The 22,952-nt window shown below is 36.9% G+C and overlaps 1 protein-coding gene across 5 annotated transcripts in view; it reads right to left on the bottom strand.

The window, feature by feature from the left end:
- The window catches only part of CTNNA2 (catenin alpha 2), a 483,606-nt gene that overhangs the window by 364,718 nt on the left and 95,936 nt on the right, over nucleotides 1-22,952 (bottom strand). For all 5 annotated transcript variants that reach the window (XM_035325436.1, XM_035325437.1, XM_035325439.1 and 2 more), the window contains one exon: nucleotides 19,870-20,065. In XM_035325436.1, coding sequence (XP_035181327.1) covers nucleotides 19,870-20,065 — 196 coding nt within the window. The remainder of the gene's footprint in view (nucleotides 1-19,869; nucleotides 20,066-22,952) is intronic.

Below are 22,952 nucleotides of genomic sequence, written 5' to 3' on the forward strand. Positions count from 1 at the left end.
ACCTCTGTTGGCAGAGAGAACAAAGTAAACCAACACTATCACCCCTACTGCATCTCTCTACAACTCCTTCTTCAGCTACATCCTTGAGTCACCATCCCTGGAGGTCTTTAAAAGACGTTTAGATGTAGAGCTTAGGGATATGGGTTAGTGGAGGACTTGCTAGTGTTAGGTCAGAGGTTGGACTCGGTGATCTTGGAGGTCTCTTCCAACCTAGACTATTCTGTGATTCTGTGATCCTCCTTCAATTTTTGCTCACATCCATACTTAACTCTGTGTTTTTCCACCTAGAAGAGCTATCACTACTAGAGTTTTTTTTCAAAAGGAAAAAAAAAAAAAGGTAACAGAGTAACCATTGCTGTCATAATGCCCCCCTCCTCAAAGCTGCCTTTCTATGGGCAAAGCAAAGAAAAACACTCTCTGGGATAATAAATACCACATGTGCTGCCTGAATACATTATTCCTGTTTAATTTTAGCAATGAATCATACCATATCCTGAGTTGGAAGGGACCCACAAGGGTCCTGGAGTCCAACTCCTGGCTCCACACAGGACCACCCAAAAATCAGGCCACATGTCTTAGAGCGTTGTCCAAATGCTTGACCTCCACTTCATGACCACTTTCTTAAAGAGCCTGTCCCAGTGCCCAAGCACCTCTAGGTGCAGAACCTTTCCCTAACCCCCAGCCTGACCCTCCCCTGTCCCAGCTCCATGCCATTCCCTCGGGTCCTGTCGCTGTCCCCAGAGAGCAGAGCTCAGCACCTGCCCCTCCGCTCCCCTTGTGAGGGAGCTGCAGGCCGCCATGAGGCCTCCCCTCAGCCTGCTCTGCTCTGGGCTGAACAAACCGAGGGACCTCAGCCGCTCCCCTTATGTCTTGCCCTCTAGACCTTTCACCATCTTTGTAGCCCTCCTTTGAGCACTATCTTTTTGTCCTTATATTGTGGCACCCAAAACTGCACTAAGTGCTCGAGGTGAGGCCGCCCCAGCACAGAGCGGAGCGGGACAATCGCTTCCGTCACCCAGCGAGACCCGCCGTGCCTGAGGCACCCCAGGGTACGGCTGACCCTCCTGGCTGCCAGGGCACGCTGCTGGCTCATGTTCAGCTTGCTGTCAACCAAAACCTCAGATCCCTTTCTTCGCCAAGAAACATAATTGTGTTATTCAATACAATACTTGGTAAGCAGTTTGACATTTTTAAGGACTACACTTCTCCATTTGAGTAGGCAGAAGTATTAAAAAAGAATAAACATTTTTTAGTGCTTGTGCAATGAAAGAGCTTAGGCTCCTTCCATAAAGCTGAGATCTGGTAATTGTATGCTAATACAGCAAATACTTCTTTTAAAGGAGTAACAGAAGGGCTAGGTTGGAATACAGTAGCAAAAGGAGGACAGGAAGAAGCTGAAGGAAAATATCAGAAAGAAGGGTAAGCAACAGAGGTAAGAGAAGTTGGCAAGATAACAGCAGCAAAGGCTTTGAAATCAAATTGGGAACTTCTTTTCCCCTTATTTACAGCAAGGAGTAAGTGGCATATCTAAGCATAAAAGAGTTTAAAAATCATAACTCTGTTACATTTGGTAATCCAATTTAAGCAAGTACAGATTGTGCAGCTCAACCGAAAGGGAAGTATTACATTAAATTACATGGAAATGTGATTAACATCACATAGAGATCAGGTAAAACCTGATATATATAAAAAAAAAATGTGAATGAAAGATAAACAGCACACCTCTGGAAGTCAAAGAAACTAATGGTTTAATGCAGCAGTAATAGAGAAAGAATTGCACACATCGTTTCCTTTCATATATGACTCACAGAGGACAGTGAAGTGGCTTCTGCTAGAGGACGTTTTTTTTTCTGTAACTGCCAGAAAAGCAATAGAACACATAGACCATGCAGAAATAATACAGAACATATTTCAGACAATAATTTCCCCAAACTATGCCAGCCACCTAAAAAGTAAGTTTTTCTACTAATGATCTGGAACACAGCATGATGCATTTAAATTTTACAAGTTACTGCCAGAAGTTCCAGAAACAGGAACCTCAACCTGACACTAAATCTAAAATCTAAATATTTATGCCAATAACTAATCTGCAAGCAGTATTGTAACATCAGAACTGAAATCCAACTGATTCCTAATTGTGATGTGAACATCAAGGATGAGCTGACTAGAATATAAACTTCACATCAAATGCTGAGGCTCACAGAAGAATCCACTGATTCTAAAACATTATTAGAATGTTTTTAAGTAAGCAAACTACACTCTTAAAAATTGTTAGAAACTAATAAAACACTATTCTACGCAACAGGGAAAACATCATCACTTGCTGTCACCTTCATCCTTGTAGGAAATGGGTGATTACATCTTACTTCTCAACAGTGTCAGCTGAAAAATAACCAAGTGAAAATAACGTCATCTTCCTTAAGAAATGGGAGAAAAAAGTATGCATTCAAAGTAGAAATTTGGGGATGCTGCTGTTAATCCACTCTATGAGAAACACATTTGTGTTTTTTAAGGGACTTCAAAATGGAAAACCACCTAGTACAGAAACCTCAGAACTAACCTTCCAAAACTTTGCAAAACTAAGCCAGCCCAGCTATGGAATACAAACCCATCTATATATCTATTGGAATTATGCTGTGGCTATGCCAAGCAAAAACAGATTTTTAAGACAATCTATTTAGCTTTCTTTATACTGTTAGCCATTGCAGAAAGAAATCTCCATATTTAAGTTGCTTTTTAAAATTCAGCATTCTCTGAATCATAAACTTTCAGCAGTTTCTATATTTGAGTCTATGACTTTCTTTTCAAACCAGTTTTATTTAGTCATATAATAGAAGAAGCTGAATTAATAGGTTTATATTCGTTTTCACCTGTATTTCTACTATAATGCCAACAAACCCACTCCACTGTGGGACAGTGACACTTTCAATCAGGCAGGAGCAGCACTTGCTGCCTGACCAACTAGCAAGGGGCAAAAGCAGTTTGCACCCACCTTGCCCTTGATGTGAACACAAGTCTGAGTTTGTATTTCTTCTCCCTCCAGCTGCTGCGTGTTTTTTTTTTGTTTGTTTGTTTTGTTTTTTTTTTAAAATGTATTGTTTTGGTATGATGTTTATATTCTTTTGTGTAGGTTGAAACTAGACAACAAATGTATTAGGAGTTAACAAAAGATCAATAACTATACAAGCCTCATTTCCCTAGGAAATCAGGCTTGAAGAGGAACAAAAGCTATTTAGAATGAGATATTAACAGAAACATTGAAATACCAAGGCTTTAAGTCTTGGTATTTAAGCGCAAAGTTGGTTTCAGATGAGATGGAAGTGACGCTGAGCATCTAGTTAAAAACTTTTGTATGTGAAAATACTTGGCTTTTAAGTATATCCAGAAAGCTCCGGATTTTGGAACCAGATGCCCAAGAGTTCTTTAAATTCCAGTTAGATATTAATAGACCTTTGCCAAATTATCAGTCAGTAGCACTGTTAATATTCATCATTCAGATTAATATTTACATGGAACTATAAAAGAAGTTAATGACAGTTGGTAATTGGCCAGTGGCACCAGGAAAACAAGCAGAAAAAATACCTTCTTGGGCTTGATTGCTCCAGCAGATAAAACTAGCAAACATATTTGAACCAACAGTAGTAGACAGAAAACACGTGGAGAGACAACACAATGGCTTAAAAAGTTCGGATTAGATATTTAACATCTAAAAGCTAGAGTTAATGGAAAGAATCTTCTCCTAAGTAATTAAGCAGAAAGTATTAAATATATTTAACCATCTAAGCAAAACCCAAAGTAATTAATGTAAAAGTTCATAGCAGGTTGTTTGACCCTTATAAAGGACTAGCATTTCCCAATTTTACATCTAGTAGTCTAGCAAGCTAGATGTTACTGGGGAGCAAGGGTTGTCTATCTCGGTGCCAGTTTACATATTCTTATCCTTGTACAGCAGTGGTATTAAACCACTCTGAGGCCAAAAGTAATGTTGGAGCTACAGCTAGTAAAATTACTTCTCAGAGAAACCTTTTTATCTGAAAAAAAGCCAACCCTATTATTTTCAGTTTTCCGTTTCTTTCCAAATTCATTTCAAGTTATTCTGTAGTCAGTATTAAATTACTTTCAGGGAAAATTAGGTCAGTGCAAGAAACACAGACATCTTGAGTCATCAGGTCTGCTTCCTTGCTACTGCAGACAGTCATGTCATAATATAATTAATAATAATCTTAATATGATAATAACTACACTCATAAACTTACCAAGCTTCTATCTTTGAAGCAGCTCAGACATTTAACCCCAATTAATCCTACTGAAAGTAGGAAATATATTCCAAAATGAACTCCAGTATCTGACTTTTTTTTTTTTCCTCATTAGAGACACTTTAATTCCATACTGGCTGTATTTATAGCTGATTTATACCCATTTCTTCTTATGCCCCATTTGTCCTTCCATTTAAATAAGTATTCTTCTTCCACTGTGTTTCCTATTGCCCCTTTTTTCACTTTGTGCATTTTTGTGATGAGCCTTGACAGATTAAAGACAACATTTCAGTCTCCTCTCTTGCATGGAGTTGCACGGATATTCCTGTAATCATTTCAGCAGCCCTATGAACTGGCTGGTTCTGGAACGTATGTGATAAGAACTGCAGTTTTCTGGGAGATATCTTATCATTCTCAGCTACTAGAAATCCTTCACCTGCTATTCTCAAAGTATATGTAGAGCTTTTTCATAGGCACATCACGTCTGCCATTTTCTAAGATCCATATACTAGATTCTTTGGCACCTTGCTTTAACAACAAAGTATAAATTTAATTTACATTTCTTAAATGAGAAGTCCGAGTTGGGTTAGAAGGTGATTTATAAAACCTAGGTCATTCAGCAGAGAAAGGCGCCATCAACCACGTAAGTACTGCTCACCATTAATAACTAACTAACCAAAAACCAGAGAAAGACTGAAAAAAAAAATACTGAAATCCAGCCTAATGCCTGAATACTAATGATCACTCCAAACCCTGCTTCTACTGTGAAATTAGGTCTCATAGATGGACAGCATTTCACAGGTTAGGATCCATTTTGGTTGGGGCTGACAGAATTTTTGGAGTTTTTGGATTTTTTTTTTTATTGTTGCTGCTGTTTGTTCTGTTTTGAATCTGAGTAACGACTAGAAGGCTTTAAGTTATTACGGTTTTTTAATGAGAAAGTTAATATTTAGGTGCTGGGATCTCATCCACTTGAGAAGATTCGAGCCTGCAGTTACTGATTCCCAATATCACTATCAAATCAGTTAGGTTGCTCTGATGAGATTCAAGCAGGGGAACTTACTCCATCCATGCTTAGATGTGAAATTAGTCAGATTAAGTCATTTTCTCCCAACAAAATTACAGCATCTAGAAATTGCATCTTCTAGACCTCACTCTCACAAATAAATAAATAAATAGAAATCCAAAAACACCTTTTTTCCTTAGATTTTCAAAATAAGATGTCATTTGATTTGCAGCATTAAATTTGAGGGGCCATATAGGAGCAGATAAAGATGTCTTTATGTGTATTTATCCAGAAGCATGTACACATACAGGTCATACGGTAATTTCCATTGGGTAATTCAAGTAACACAAGCTGAACTTCTGCAAAAAGCTATCAAGGGATGATTGAAAAGGTCACCAAAACTCTGAAAGATACAGCACATATTGGCTCATTCACTCCAAAAACGGAATGAACGGAATGTCAAAAGTGCAAAAGGAAAGGTCAATCCACTGCACGTCTCATGCTGAATCCCACTGAAATTTCTACTTCTCTTCACTGAAGTCTTAAATTGGAACAAGGCTCCAGCCAACTGGATTGTGTTAAGTGAATACTATATATTGAAAGGGAAAATCAACTTGAGGAATAAAGAAGAGGCAGAAAAAGATGAAGTCAACGAATCTTTACATATATGCATGCGTATATTTAGCAACTGTTCGGGTTCCTATTTTTTACTGAAAATATTTTTATTATACCAGTAGCCAGTTAAGGTGTTAATAAACAAGCATTCAATGCTGTTCCTAAACAGACATATGCACACAAATACACGTACACATATCAAAGAGATATTAAAGGATCATGACATGTTTGTTTTTTGTTTTTTGTTTTTTTTTTTTAGAAAATTAAACAACCTCCAAGTGCAACTGTCAAAAAGCAACCATGCTATTAACATAAATGAAGGATTTCACAACATTTAATTTACAAATAAAATATTTTGATAAAATCCCACTAAAAATATCAGTGTGGCCACATTCAGGGGAATAACAGATCACTCATATTTACAAAAATAATAACCTGGTGAACTAACCAGCTGTTACTGGTATGACTTGGCTTTGGGAATCCCCAGTTCCTGAGACGAGTGGGAAAGCAGGAAGGCAGGCTTCCCCTTGGTGGAGGAGGATGAGGTTAGGGAACATTTAAACAGCCTGAACAGGCTGAAGTCCATGGGCCCCAGTGGAGTACACCCACAATCTCAAAGGAGCTGGACAAGGTCATTCTCAATTATCTTTGAAAGATCATCGTGATTGAAGTCTGAAGACAGGAAGAAAACAGGTATCACTCCTTTCTTTGAGAAGGGAAAGAAAGTTGATCCAGAAAGCCAGTCTATCTCACCTCGATCTCTGCGAAGGAAATAGAGCAAATGATCCTGGAAGCTCTTTCCAATTTTACGAGGAAGGTGATTGGGAGCAATCAGCATGCATTTATGAAGTGAAAACCATGCCCAGTCAACCTGATACCTTCTACAATGAGAGGACAATGATGCTCAGAGAACTTGTGGAGTCTCCATCAGGGGAGATGCTCAAAACCTGAACACGGCTCTGAGCAACTTGCGTAGCTGACTTTGCTTTTAGCAGGGCCATTGAATTACACCACCTTCAGAGGTTCCTTCCAGCCTCTGTGACTGTCTGAAATCTCTCCCTCTTCCAGATATTAAACAACTTCAGGATCTTGCACTACAGCAGTGCTGGTACAAGACCAGAAGTGTGATTTCTTAACTCTTGAAGTCAAGATGATCTACTCTCTGGATCTTATCAGCTCTTGTTTAATGTTTAAGTCTAGCAGCAAACACAAAACAAATTGCTTATGCCTTCTTTAGAACTAACATGTAATTTTCTGTATCTTGAAAACAGAACGGCAACTTTGTTTTTTATGGATATTGAACGGGAATCCTGATTAGAAAATGTTATTCTCTTTAACGTGTGTCTTAGAGTACTGTCCTTGTAATTGGAGACAGAGCATTGCTATGAAGGTATTCTAAAATATAATCACGTATAGACCCAAACTGAGTTACAGATTCTATGTAGAACACTGTTCATGATATTAAATAATATGAAAGATTTGAACAACCCATAATTGCTAATAGGCTGTGTTTAAATAACATAAGTAGGTTGTTGTTTTAGCTTTTGTTTTCTCTTTGTCTTAAATCTTTTCCTCATGGATGCAGTTATGTTATTAAACCAAACAAAAACAACCCTTCAGGACACAAAGATCTGCAGTTTTATCCCCTTTGCAGATATCCCATCAAATGGGCTGCTGACCACCCCAGTATAATTATCTAAGGTCAAGTTTCTGATTCAGGTATATTGGTCTAAACACAGTCTTTGATGGCTGTTTTTCACTTTCTATAGTTTTTCACCTCCCGCCTTATTAATCATATTTCATTATTTATATCCTACCTTAAAACATTATGTTTTGTTTACTGCATTTCAAAATCCATTCTCTGTAATTGAAATGAGAGCATTTCAGTAGTAATCTCTATTTGGACATTGTATAATCATTTGCTAGCATTTGGGAAGTCAGTTGTAGAGTATTTTCATATTGAAGAATGCTGTATTCTTACGAAATATAAATATGCATTTTAAATGCTAATCAGAATTCCCAAAGCTTCACATGAATACTATTAAATTTTCATCTCTCCTACCAAAACACCTTTCTTTTAAATTTTTAGTACAGTGTCCTCTAAAACTTATTTCCTCTTTCATTAGCAGTTAGGACTTTTTGTTCTTTTTCTGTGGAACAATGACCACTTTTTTTCATTGTATTAATAGATTTCAATGCCAGGAAAGGCCACATATGATCTAGCTTGATCTTTTCCCATTAAATTTCAGTCACTAGAGCTGTATCCCTCTGGAATTGATTATACAGACAATCTATTTGACATAAATTTGACTGACTTTACATTTGCCATTTAGATAGAGTGATACCAGAAGATGAATCAGGATGTATTTTACAGCACAATGGATATCCTTAAAGTTAGCACATATTTTAGATTCAATATTCGCATTTACATCCAATAGCACTACCACATCATTGACTTCTTAGACCACTAAAATGTATCATTTTAATTAACCCAACTACTTTTTTGCTAAGGCATAGTAAAATACTGAGAACACAGAACTTGAAGACATTTAGCCACAGATCTATGACAATCTAATACAATTATTTCATAAATGCTACACTTCAGAAAGAACTTTTCTAATTAATAGTCAGATTAATAGTGCATTTGAAACATCACTGATACACTTAAGTACAATAAAGCTTTAATTAAATTTCAATTCATAAGTAAATTGTTTTGGATGTAAGAACATTTCTAATCCCTCTTTGCAGCTCTCAGCTACTTCTCAGACTATCATCCTTCAGGGATAGACTAAACAACTGACTAGCCTTCAGGAACTGGACAGCTGACATGAACATCTTAAAAGTTTAAGATTGTGGTTGATGCTAGCGAACTTAAAAACACATTGGGCCTCTTAAAATATGAATAAAAACAGAAGCAAATTTTAAAATTCCAACAACTGAATTCTAATGTGGACTCATTTGTTTCCCAGCACTTGTCAAATGTCACGCAGCTGAACTTCAAAGTTCTGCTGAAGACAAGGTCAGTGCTTTTGGGTTTATCTTAAAGCAGCATCTGTACTGCCTAATTGTTCCTTGCTTTGCTCCTGATACACCTGATTATCCAACACTTTACACAAAGTACCCTGCTCTCACACTCCAGCCAGAAGTGAACCCAATAGTACAACATCCTTTTCAAGGAAACCTCTGTGTGCTTGTTAAGGCAGTTCAGATGCTGAGTGGCAGAACTGTCTTCCAAAGATAAGTAAGAAACAGAAAGAATTTCTGCTGTGCAGCAAGATACTGGGGTGCATGCTTCACACCTGCAGAAAACCTGGTATTTCTTTTTTAAACTAGACATTTTTCCACAACTTCTATGCTTATTGTAAAAATTTGTGATATAATATTAAAAATAAAAAGCTTTGCTTCTTTTTTTCCTGGATAGCTACAGAACTGAGACAAAAAGCAGATTCAAAATGAGCAGAGTATTTCATCACATAAGCAAGAGCAAACTAAGTAACTACAGTGGGATTTACTTGAAAAAGCTGCTTTTTAATGAACTATGAGTAAGTTTATTAAAATAATTATTGTAAAAAAAATAAGAAGAATTTAACTGACAATTAATTTTTTTTTTTGCTCTAAGTCCTAGCAACTAAAGACTTGAATTTAATCATTTAATGGGTTTCTTCATAACAATTTAAAAATGGTAAAGAGAAACGTGATTATTATACTCAAGTGAAACATATCAGGTATAGCAAGGAACAGCAGCTAAAAAGCATGCACAGATATTCCAAAAGTCAGTGAAAAAGAAGCACTCCAAGAAAACTACTGTGCTGCTCTCCATCAGACAGACAGATTGCATCATTCTGGATATTACTTTCGTTCTGTGACCTGAAGAGGCTTATAAATACTGTAGAGCCAAGCAAGTTAGTCAGTAGATTATATCTATGCCCTAGGCATTGTCAACGAAGTTCAAATCATAATTAGAATCAGCTCCATCATTCTGTATTATCACATGAAAAAATGGCCCAATGAAATGTTTACTTGAAATTGATATTTTCTGAGATAACCTTCAGATTCAAGCACTGATATTTTCCAGCAAGGTACATTTTTGTAACAAAGTTTACCAAAAATTCCCAGCGAGTACTGAGAATGGCAGGAACAGCAAGTTCCTCCACACTGAGAGCTGACAATGTAAATCATCTCCTGGGAAGAAGGGAATAGGTGGGTAGGACTGATGGTAATACTGATCGATCTAGCCATTGATCAGCTCACTAGATGTTTTAAAAGGTAAGTTTTCTATTGCTTTGTATCCCTGCTAGTTTATACCATTTCTTATTTCTACTCACTTAATGCCTATTTGTGAATGACTCGACAGAAGCAGGGACTACCTGGCTCTAAGCGAGTATATTTCCATGTCCAATATGGCCTGGGGTTAATACAGCACGAGTTACTGCTGCCCACAGCTCACCAGTTACATGGGCTTTCTGGTGGGCGTGAGATAAAGGATACAGGCAGATTATGAACATGATCACACAATACAGAACAGTTGAGGTTAGGAGAGACCTCCAGAGGTTATCCAGTCCAACTCCCTGCTAAGCAGGGTCACCTAGAGCACATTGCACAGGATCACATCCATGTGGGTTTTGAATATCTCATGAGGAGACTGCACGGCCTCTCCAGGCAGCTCATGCTGAGAGACTCTGTCACTCTTACACTAAAGAAGTATTTTTTCATTTTAGCCAGAACTTCCTGTGCTTCAGTTTGTGCCCATTGCCTCTCATCCTGTTGCTGGGCACCACTGAAAAGAGTCTGGCTCCATCTTCTTCACACCCTCCCTTCAGATATTTGTACACTTTGCTAAGTTCCTCTCTCAGTTTTCTCCAAGCTAAACAGGCCCAGCTCTCTCAGCCTGTCCTCATACGACAGGTGCTCCAGTCCTCTCTGATCATCTTCGTAGCCCTCCTCTAGGATTCATTCCAGTAGCTCTGTGTCCCTCTTGTACTGGGAGCTCAGAACTGGGCACAGTACTCCAGGTGTGGCCTCAGCAGGGCTGAGTAGAGGACGAGGATCACCTCCCTTGACCTGCTGGCAACACTCTTCCAAATGCAGCCCAGAATGCCGTTGGCCTTCTTGGCCACAAGGGCCCATTGCTGGTTCATGGGTCAGCCTGCTGTCCACCAGGATTCCCACGTCCCTCTCTGCAGAGCTGCTCTCCAGCAGGTCAGCCCCCAGCCTGTGCTTGGGGGCTTGTTCCACCTTAGGTGAAGGATCCTGCACTTGCCTTTATTGAGCTTCATGAGGTTCCATATCACCCGACTCTCCTGTGTAGCCAGATCCCACTGAATGGCAGTGCAGCCCTCTGTGATATTAGCCACTAATCCCAGGTTTGTGTCATCATATTCTTAACATTTTTTTATTTAAAAAAATTAAGATTTTTTTTTTACTTTAAAAAAAAAGTGATAAACAAAAGCAACAGGTGAAAGGAAGATATGAAATATGGGTAGTACTGATGAGAAGGTGTGATACATTTTTGTGAAGAAAAACAATGTATGTTTTCTCAAATGCTGTAGAAATCACCCAAGGATAGAAACTGAATTATCCACAATGAAAAACACACGCGCACACACAAACACAAAATAAATCTAAAACTCAAATTTAAAACAATAATGGATGAATGATATTTGCAAACATCATAAATCCCAATCAGTAGAGATTCTAGACTTTCAGTCGATATAAAAATAATGATAAATTCCATACACTCAAGGGAACTGCCTCCTCTCTCAGTTTTCCTACAGAAACAGCAGCCATAAGATCTTGAAGACCTAAACTTCAAAAATTGTTTGTCTTTGATAAAGAGGCTACAACTGAGATAAAATGATATAGCTGGCTATCAGAATATGGTAATTTGACACTTATCTGAGGAGAGCAACACGTTATTTAATTATAACATTTTCTATTCCCTCAGTCTGTAGAATATTAGTCAGAATAGTAAGCCTTTGTAGTATGTGAAAAATGGACTGCAAGAAACAATGTGTTGAAACGGTAAATGGAGAGATAATTAATTAAAATCTTCTGCAGTTTTTAAGATCCAGACATTAGGAAGTGTAATGCAGATTTTCATGCTGTCATTTTGTATTGCTTCTCTCACTGACTACCACTTTGTGAAACCATACCCAAAATTAAAGCCTAACCTGTACTGGAGAGTGAAGCTTCTTTACAGCTGCTCTTAAAGTTGGATGCCATGACCATGTCATGGAAAATGCAGTCAAAAACAAAGAACACAGAAGGAAACATAGAATAATGGAATCATTCAGGTTGGAAAAGACCTCTAAGATCATCTCATCCAACTTTTAACCTAGTACTGAAGTCCACCACTAAACCACACTACCAAGTTCTATATCTACGTGCTTCTTGAAGACCTCGAGGGTCTCCAAGACAACGTGACTGCACATCTCCGGATCACCCCCTCAGTTTTCCTAACCCTATCCATTGCTTCTTTAGGCAGCTGGAAAAAACTCGTATTGCTTTTGATCTGTTGAAAACTTCCATCATTGGCAATGAAAGTCGAAGAGGGCACCTACACACAGTCATCAGAGGTCACTTCATTGCCAGGCTACGAAAGGTTCTCCTTCCAAGTACTTTCAGTCTGAGGCTGCAAAACAACCAATTTTTCAGTTCAAAGTGTGAATCAAACTTCTTTTGTTCAACCAAACATGAAGGAAAAAGAAAAAGAAATTCTGTTCAGAATTTCTGCCCAATGAATCAATAGTGATTTCAGGCACTCTGCTGCGATCCAGACGATATTTCACAAGCCCATAGATTAGAGCAACTTCAAACAGAGAGGCTGAGAGGCTGATCCCATGGTGCTCTACAGCTTTATGGTAATGGCGCTGTTCTGAGGAGTCAGAGACTTCAATTCAAATCTCTGTACTGAATTAATACAGAGGCTTAAATACAGATTTCATGCATGCCAGTCAAATCTGCCTGCAGACCCATTGTTCATGGTTATCTCAAAACTTAATTGAAATGCTTCACATTTAATACTGCTGGGGATTATTGAACGTGGGCTGAAACTTCCCGGTTTTGAAATTATTGCTAGAAGACAGAGCAGGGCTAGATAACTGCCTATGGCACCTTTTCCAATTTGTAAGACTCTACTTTAAAACAAATTAAAAAATCCTAGTGAAAACTATTTTTAAAATTTGACCTAAATTCTGAAATTTCATGCACTGTAGTAGTACACTCTGATGGGTGGTGGAGTAAAATATATACTGAAAAATATGCCTTAGTTAAAATCCTTTGATTTTTTTTTTTTTTTTTTTTTTGCTTACAGTGTATTTCTACAATTCTTTCTCAATTACAACGTTTTTTAATAGAAGCATTGCTTCTATGATTACAGAACCTGATTTTACAATTCAATTCAAATATTTCTGGAAGTACGGTATTTTTATCACTTGTGATCTGGGAGTAAAATTTAAATTTTGACAACTGTCAGAAGCTGACATTCTCAAGCAATTTCATTCTTCCCATTACAAAGCTACAATAGTAACTTAAGCTTCAAAAAAGACAATGTAACTAAATATAGTATTAGAAAGGCAAAATAACCCAGCATTAATTTTTATTTTTAAAACGTATCACTGTGTTTTTGTAAAATCTGTCTGAAAAAATCTGTGGTATTTGGACAACATATCAAATGCCAACCACCCTTCATAATAAACATTTCTTGAAGTCGCTTTTTATGTACTTAAACTACCATGATCTAGAACAAAATATTGACAAGTGCAATGAATACTAGAAAAGGTCTAACCAAGGCTGTACAGAATCACATCTTTTGAAAATGGTGCAGAGAATAAGTGCAGGCTCTTAGTCCTCAGCTGGCTTTAACTAGAAGCAATATCTTCAACAGTTCAAGACCTCCCCAGCAGCCTGAGCTATTAGGGATGTATACAGAAAATCACCTCTATGCATTGCATGCTTCTTTATTTTTCTCTTACTTCCCAGGTGTATAAACCAATACAGGGGAAAAGCATCTTGGGACTGAACAAGGCTTATGGGATGCTTAGTGGAGAAACCATGGGTGAGGAAGAAGCATGATCAAGACGGCACGTGAAGGAACAAGCAAAGGAAAATGGAGGGGCAAGAGGATAAAAGGGGTTGGTCATGTGGAAACAAATTACTGGTCAGTGTACTTCTCTAGCTATGCCCTGTGGTATATGTGAGTTGTATTCATTTGTGTATGTGCGCCTACTAAGAATATATGCTCAGCCCTACTACTGCTTGGAGCTGGGGCCATGGAGCTGCAGCTGCCTCGCTGCTGGATGCAGCAACCCCTGGCACTATTTATGTGTGTAACAACTCTTTGAGATTCTATACAGTGTCTGCTCATTCATCAGAAGTGCTTTAAATCATTTTGCAAAGGGAACATTAATGTCTTTCAAAAGGTAAATTCTCTGAGAGATGAAATAATTAATGGATTTGAAAACAGACTGAAAGAGCTAGCATTAGAGAATTTGCATAGAATGACATTTAGCATGCTATATTTCCTAGGATGAGTACTGCAAACATGAATAACCATTGGATTCACTTCTAAATGTAACAAGCAATTCAAAATAGATTATGAATATTTTTGAATAACGAGATAGAGTTTTCAGGCTACAGCTTCAATGACTTGTTGAATACACAGCTTCAAATCTCCATGCTCAAAGCTTCCTGTTGCACAAATGGGAGCCATCAGACAGATGGGCAAAAAGCAAGCTGTAGAGTACCTCATCATAGACACTATTGGCAAAATACAGAATATGCTTATTATACACACAGGTTCTTTCAAAAGCGCAGACCAAAATTCATCCTCCCATAAAGAAGGACTGACCACAAGTCCAACTTCATCTTTCAGAAACACAAATTTCTATTAATTTGCCTAAAATAAATTACTGCTCTTCAATTATTTCTTTCTACACACACACAAACGTACACACGGACTTTTTCTCTCTCTAGAAATAGAAATCACTAAATCCTGTAAGCAGAAAAAAAAACGTTCTCACATATTTCACTGAAGAGGATTATAAGTAAACTTAGGGAGAACATAGCTTTAAGTGAAAAGGCAAGATAATATTTTATTATTGTTGTTTTTTAAATAATAGCACCTAATCCAGGTAGGAAGTAATAGCTCAGGTTATTTAGACAAATTCTAAGTGATAAACTATTAGGATCAGCTCTTTCCTCATATTAGCCAGATTCAAACCAAATATCCAACAGTTCTTTCATTCAGCTCAGAACTGAAAAATTGGAAAATTGGTCAGAAAGACTCAGAAAAATGCCAAAAAAGCCCTCAAACAACCGGTGCTTAGATATTACAGTAACAGATAATTTTAGATACCCTGAAGTGCACATCAACCCCTCATTTTGAATGCTGTCCCTGGGACTCAGAGTTGAAAACAAATGCAGAAATGAGACAATACTTCCTCATTTGTTTTGTCTATAAAAATGATTTCCTCCTTTTCCGTGTCAGATGGTGGTTATATTGTGATAACCAATGGCTTCTACAGAAACACCTTTAGGAAGTAATTCTACTTCCATGTATTTCTTTACTTATTTGTATTTATAAATTAGGAAAAATGCTGGAGAACCCACAAAGAGAGAGCAAGCCTACATCCATTCGCTGAATTCTCATTGACTAAGTGAACCGAAGTGCAATTCAACTAAGGTTTGTAATGTTTTAAATTTAACTGCTACAAACAACATGTTCCAGGAAAGTTTTTAGATACTAATGGGAGCAACTATTTAAAAATCAAACAAACAAAAACCAAATCAGGACAGCGGAAAAAGTAGGTTGTGTAAATGAGGGCTTCTAGAAAGCTCTCCTGAGCAAGTACATACAGTCCACCAGTTTAACGTTCTATGAGAAAAGTTCACACCTTGGACTTAAATGTAATTTTTTTAATTTTTTTTTTTTTTTTTAAAAAAAAAAAAGAAAAAAAAGCTTGTTAGAGAAAGTATCAAAACTTGCAGGAAGAAGGGGGAGAAGGATTTTAAAAAAGAATAATCTCTCTGTGCCATGCTGTTGTCATTGAAACCAAAAGAGGCATATGAGCTAAAAAGTAGCATTATCATATATTGTTATAAAAAACCTGGTACTGTGTATGTGAATTTAAGAAAGGCATCAAAAACATACTTTTTAGCATGTTCCATCACCAAGAAAAATGTTGCTAAGAATACTAGTCATTTTGTGCCAGTTGTTGATATATACTTTCAAGTTTACTGGCGCTCATAACAGCACATGGATCATATTCTTTTTATGCAACGTGCATAAATCTCAATGAGCAGAAAATTAATTCTACCTCAAGTTTATGTTGTCGTCAAACATGAAAAATGTCAGCTGCTATTTTCTGTTCCTTGACTGAAGTATAAATTTCAGATTACGGTGTGAAGTTGCATCTACCCTCCTTGAAAAGCCGAATTTGAAACACACAACCACCTGCTGCTGGACCTAATCATGTTTCTAATGAAGTTTTTAGTTATTTGCCAGAAAATTTCTAGGAAAATTATACTAAAAGCACTAATTTCCTAAGACAGACATTTCCTAAGTCACTTAATAGATATAATAAATATACCCAATCTATTTCCTTGTCTTGTTTCCCTTGGCACCCTAAACTGCTTCTTAATAAATTTATTTGACCTGAGCCCCACAGACCAACAATTTTTTGTAGACTTTCATGTGAATCACAGCCTGAATGTCTCCTCCACAGGGAACATCCTTCCTCTCTAATGATCAATAAAGGATCGATTGCAATGATCAATAAAGGAGCAACTGCATTTTGACACCTATGCCAGGGAAACATGCCAATCTTGTCCTCTCCCCAGACTATTTCTCGTCTTCTTACAAGTTCCTCTTTGATCCTCTGTATTTCTCAAGCCTTATAGTTTCAGGGCCTAGGGTTATTAAAATCAAATATATATATATATGTATATATATATAAATCTCACTCCTCCCAAAATTTCAGTAAGCAGAAGACTGTCTGCTTTCCCTCACCTCTAATGAACGAAGACACAAATGACAAACATCAGTGTTTCGTTTGCTCCCCGTCTCGGAGATATTTTACACATCTCTGACAACATGTGAATAAACAGCCATGCCACAAATTATTCGGTCATATAGCAACTGGATAATTTCACTTACATGGCTTTGAACTGAAGCTTATTTTCACTATTTTTTCTTTTTTAAGACCTATGGGACCAAACTGGACGTATAATAGAATTATTATGGGATACACACACACACACACTTATGAGTTTTATACATAAAATATTTACTTTTTCATAAAACTGTGTGAAATGCAAAAAGAAAAACATTAGAAATCTGATGATATATTTTTTTTTTTACAACTCAGCTTTGTAAATCAAAACTGTTGATCATCAGAATTTTCTACAGCTATCCAAATATAATTTATCCCTTAAGATTCCAAGAGTCTTAAAGCTATATATTCTTTCTTAAAGCTATATATTCTTAAAACTACATATTCTTTTCAGCCATATTCCTTCCAAAGTATTTCACAAATGATAGAGTACACTTGTTATACAGCTATCAATGGAAAGCAAGTCTGTCCAGGATGAATTACAACTGTATATAGTAGCACAAACCTGTATAAAGCAATTTAAGACAGGAAACGAGGAACACCAGAGCCAGCTGTAACTGCAGGAGACATTTTTAGGTTGATGGTGTAATTATCCAAGCTGGAATTTTGCCAGAGAATCAACAAGCAATAGTCTGGCAAAACACAGCCCCAGTTTATTAATCCAGCTCTTTATGCCACTGAGCTAAACATATCATTCCTCGCTGCACCAAGGCCGGTCTTGTTTATGTGGCTCGTGTGCTAATAACGACATTTGGCATCTCCTGCTTTCTTAATTATGGACTCGTGTTGTACAGACCCAAAAAAGCTGTTCCACTTTTCTGACATAAATTTTTCTAGGTGGTTGACAAAAGATGTCTGTATCATTCTGCACAATACTGCTTAAGCTCTCTATTCGTCTCTCTACTGCCTGCACCTTAAAATAAATAAATATATAAATAAATACCAAAACAAAACAACAAAAAACTGGATTTTAAAAGAATAAAAGGCTTGTTAGCAATTAAAAAGTCAGAAAATCATTTTCAGGAAGAAAAACAAAACTCTCCACAACATTCTTCTTAAATGCCTCTAGCTTTACAAAGCGTAGTGTGCAAAGAAATCATTGTTAACAACTATAATGATCTAATGACAAAGAAAGCTAAATAAGGAGCTCAGACACTGCTAATGAATGAGGTGCATAAGCCTGGATCAGAGAGCATGACTGATGGATCAGGGCTGATGACTCTCAGACAGTAGAAAGCTCCTCAAGAGAAGCTAGCAAAATTGAGTCAGCATCACAGCCCCAAAGGAAGAAGCTACAAATTCAGAAGGAACACTGAAGATGCTCTTCTAGAATGTGACATAGCACAAAATAACGTAAGCAATAAGAAACTGAAGTAGCTGACAAATGAAACTTCATGACAGAACAACCAAGTATCAGCATCAACATTCGAAAAGAAAACAAAAAGAAATGAATAAAAACAGAAAACTGGCATATGAGTGTACAGCAAATACTGAACTTACTATGATGTACTGGCAATTTAATATAAAAAAAATAAAAAAAAAAAAAAACAACATAGAAATATGAAAACTGTGAAATCAAATGTATATATAGTGTAAGACAGCCTCAGGACTGAACAGGCTGGAATATTCACAGGTCAACGTTTATGTATACAGGATTGTAAGCCTGCCCACTCGTATGATCACTGAGTCCAGTTTTGAGTATGAGTCCAGTTTTTGAGAACTGAAAAAAAAAATATCAAATGAGTGCTGGGGGCCTCACTGAAAATCAGTGAGTATGTTTTACTTAAGTGCTTGAGACTCTTTTTCTAAATCTCAGTTGGAAATCTGCCAGTCTTGTTCTAAAACCTAGGAATGATGACACGGAAGATCTTTAGATTATAGGATTTACAATGGAAAATACCAAAAGGTACTTAATTCTGTTATAACAAAGACAATTACAATCAACGTGAATAAAAGGGTAAGTTTTTCTTATGGACATATATTGAAAATATATTTTCCCCCCCCTACACATGTAAATCTGAAAGTATCTGACATACATTTCACCTTCTGAAGGAAAACTCTCAGATGATACCCACAGAACCATGGATATCCACGATATTTCTGAAGTTTCAGAGCCTTATTCAAAGCAGTTCTCTTATAATACCGATTTATATTTCAAAAATTACATTTTGCAAAGCCAGCATTAGTTCTGCCAGTAAAGAAAATATTATCCCATGGCTGACTCCAATGCCCAACTAAGCAATTTTCTGTAAGGCTGCGTGTCTTAAAACTTGCAGTTTTACCTACACGGGTTGAAAACTAATGTTAACATTTATCTTATTATCACCAATACTCCACAAAAATGTTTTTAATTATCTGTATATTTTCAGAGTATGATAACCTTTGCGTGTATTTCAATACATCCTCGAAACCACAATTAGATTGTTCAGAAAAGTATGTACCATAATACTAATTCTACATTTGCATTCACAGACTTTAAACTACCACTCAAAGTTTAGCTAAGTGACAAATTATATCATTTTGTTACATAGCAGAATAAAAAGCAAGTTCAAAATTAAACGATAAGCTTTAGCATTGGGCAGCATGGTTGGTGAATAATATTTGAGTTTACTACTTGGTGGTGGAACAAGGAAAAGGTAAAAAACTGTACATACTGCTTTACAAAGTTAAAACAGTCTTTATACTCATTGCCAGTGACAAAGGTAGAGGTATATTAATATCACTATGCTATGTATATACATAAATATTATACATATAGTGTAGTACAAGAGTGGTTTGTCTTATACTACACTATCAGAGAAGCTGATACACTTGTTTTAGAAGAAATCCTGAAGAGACTCAACCGTGTCAGTTACACCCTTGAACAGTTTGTTCCACATACCTTGTTTGCGTACATCCTCTACAGCAGCAACAAGTTCCTCCTTCAGATCCTGGCTCTCTTTAGCGATTTGATCTCCTTTTTCTAAAAAGTTCTGAGTAGCCTGCTCTACCGAGGCAGCCAACACATGAGCCTTCTTGGAGCGCCCTTTCTTCTTGCCAGACGGTCCCTTATTGCTTGTGTTAACGAGCGTTGTTACCTTTGGGAAAGAAAAAAGAATTTTCGTTAAGTCTGAACAATTTTTCAGCTCTTAAGAGCAAAATAGTCACCTAATTCAACGTTCTCAGTATTTTCTGTTGAAATGATGCAATGGTCACATGCATTGAATATTTAAAAAATAAAGTTCAAAGTCTGAAGCATGGCAGCACATGCCCCCAAAAAAAGGTTTTTACTTTTAGCTTGTATTTAGTCTGGACTAGGCAAATCAGCAGGCACACAGGGAAGGGGAGAAAGAAGAGAAACTTTTGTCACTGGTCTTCATTTAAAAAAAATGAATAAGCCATTAAAATGAAAACCCAACACACACAGAGGTCAGTAACTATTTGAAAAGCAATCTCCTCTAGAGATAAGTACCACCACTTACAGTGGTGACAAAGCAGTGACAAAACCATTGTGGCTGTTTTCTAGACATTAAGGAATGAGTAGTTCCTGCTGCAAAGATTATACAGGTTAAAACTATTCTGTGTAATTGTGCTTCAGTATATTTATAACACATTAGTGTAGGACAACACTGGACAGTGAATTGATAACACTTTCTCCCTAGTGTTTAAAAAGAAAGGAAATCTGCTTTCATATTTTTAGAATCTCCTACAAGAATTCCTTATTCAGGTGTCAGATCAGAAACCCAAACCACATGGCTTAACAATACAGCACAGCATATACAATACAGCACATACATCACAGCTTTTTGGTGGATGGACCACAAAAATTTAACATCACTCCAGTTATAACAGAATGTTTTTTTCTGTAAAGCCCAAATATCAGATATCATCAGGTGTTAAATACATGAAAAAAACAATGGATCCATAATGCTCAGTGATCCAATTCACCCAGAGCAGTCTATATAAGTGGCATATCTGTGTGATAACCAAAAAAATTACAGTAAGAAAAAAAATAATAAAGAAATCTTTGCAATTGACAGACAATACAAAGCAAGAAAGATCCTAAAAGGAAGTAAAAAAAAACTCACTGCCATCCCGTTCCTATTACAAGAAGGATGACAATGTGTTACAGTTGTGACCAAAGAGCCTTTCATCACACTCTTTGTGCTCTTTCAACCACATCTGAAAACAGGGAGACTAAGGAAGCTTAATAAAAATAAAATAGAAAAGGCTGTCAAGGCTTGAAAACACCATATACAGAGAGTTACAGGGAAAAAAAATGCCTGGATACAGCAGGATAATATTCTGCCATCATCTGTTTTATTCCACTACTTCTATTTAGAAATATTTCTTTTTTATTATTTTTCCCATGAAATTGTTATTCAATAAAATTTCCTGAAGATCCTTTCATGGCCGATAATTGTCTATTTAAAAATTTTAGAACTTTATGAAGACATCAGGATAACTCTGTAATGTAACTCAGGTTTATCCAACAGAATGGATTTGTCCAGTACATCATGGAGAGGACTAAGACAACCTTTCAGATGCAACAGGCAACAAAACTGATTGAGCACCTACTGAAATTCACCGTAGTGATCCAAAAAGGAAGAGAACAACATTGGAACTTGATCTTATTTGTCTGAACTTAATGAACAAACCAGAGGTACATTGCCAGAACAGTGAGATAATAAAGGGAAGAAAAAGATCTGAAGTAAAGAAAGGTTGGTCAATAAATGAAGTCAAATCAGAGTATTTTACAGATCTCTCTCAGGTATTGACAGGGGCCAATAGCTTTAAAAAAAAATAATCAAATTCTTAGCACAAACACAAGTAAGTTGGAGCTGGCAGAAGAATGCTAAAGTCCCGTGAAGACACGGGGATTAGTCAGATTACAGACCTCTTTTGGTACCCTAAAAATGTAGTTTTCCACTAAAAATAATAAAAGTCAATGTGACAGGACTGGGCTATATCTGCAAGTCTGCTCCTTCTATGAATGATTCAACTACCAAGATTCTTTTCATCTAACCTTACCTACACATCTCTTGTAAGACCAACTAGAAGTACTGAGCTGCTGCAGTCAACAAACAGGAATGGGGACCATAGCTGTCAAAGAATAAGATAAGTTTGTGCCTAGAAGTAGATACTGTATCATAAAATAGGGGAGAAACACAGAAAACCACGGTGAGAACAAGCAAATAGGTATAAGATTTCTCAGTTAAGTGAAATAAATCCTGAATAAATATTTTATCACAATAATCTCCAAAACATTTTGATGGTACACATAGAAGATGTATTTTAGATAAATATAGATGTATGCTTTAATAAAATGGTTCAACATGCTGGATTTACTAGTCCAACAATGTTCTCAGGAGAAGCAACAAGCCATTTACACATAGCCCTCAGAGCATAACAACTCTCGACAGGCAATTTCAAATAAAACATACCTACATAGCAAAGTAAATATCCTGATTTAATTCACACAAACTGTACCGTGCAACAAGAGAGGCTTTCCTCCTAAAAGTGCTAAGTATGGGAGAAGCCCTGCAAAAATCCATCTCTTGAATAGATAAGCACGTCATGTGCAAAGCAGAATGAAAAGTAGTCATTGGTGGAACATCCATCAGTTTTAATTATGTGTGTTTTGCTTAATGGGAGCTGGCTGGGAATCAGTTACTGCTCCTTTTTCTTTCCAAGAAGGCAGAAGGACAAACGCTGAATTCTGATTTTCACACATAATCAGATGAGCTGCAGGTGCCGGTATCCCAGATGAGGGAGAGTAGTTTGCTGAATTCCCAAAAGGCCAACAGTTAGAAGCCTCCTACCTTATTTAAGACGCTCAAAGGATGGTTATAAGGGCACATTACAGGTTCAATTAAATCAGGAAATTAGAAATAAATGTTGATATATTTTGCCTTATATATAGAGAGCTTTTTCTCTCCGTACCTGTAGTAAGCCTAAGGAGTTTTCAGAATAACTCTTAATAGT

This window comes from Oxyura jamaicensis, chromosome 4 (genome assembly GCF_011077185.1).
Source record: "Oxyura jamaicensis isolate SHBP4307 breed ruddy duck chromosome 4, BPBGC_Ojam_1.0, whole genome shotgun sequence".
NCBI lineage: Eukaryota > Metazoa > Chordata > Aves > Anseriformes > Anatidae > Oxyura > Oxyura jamaicensis.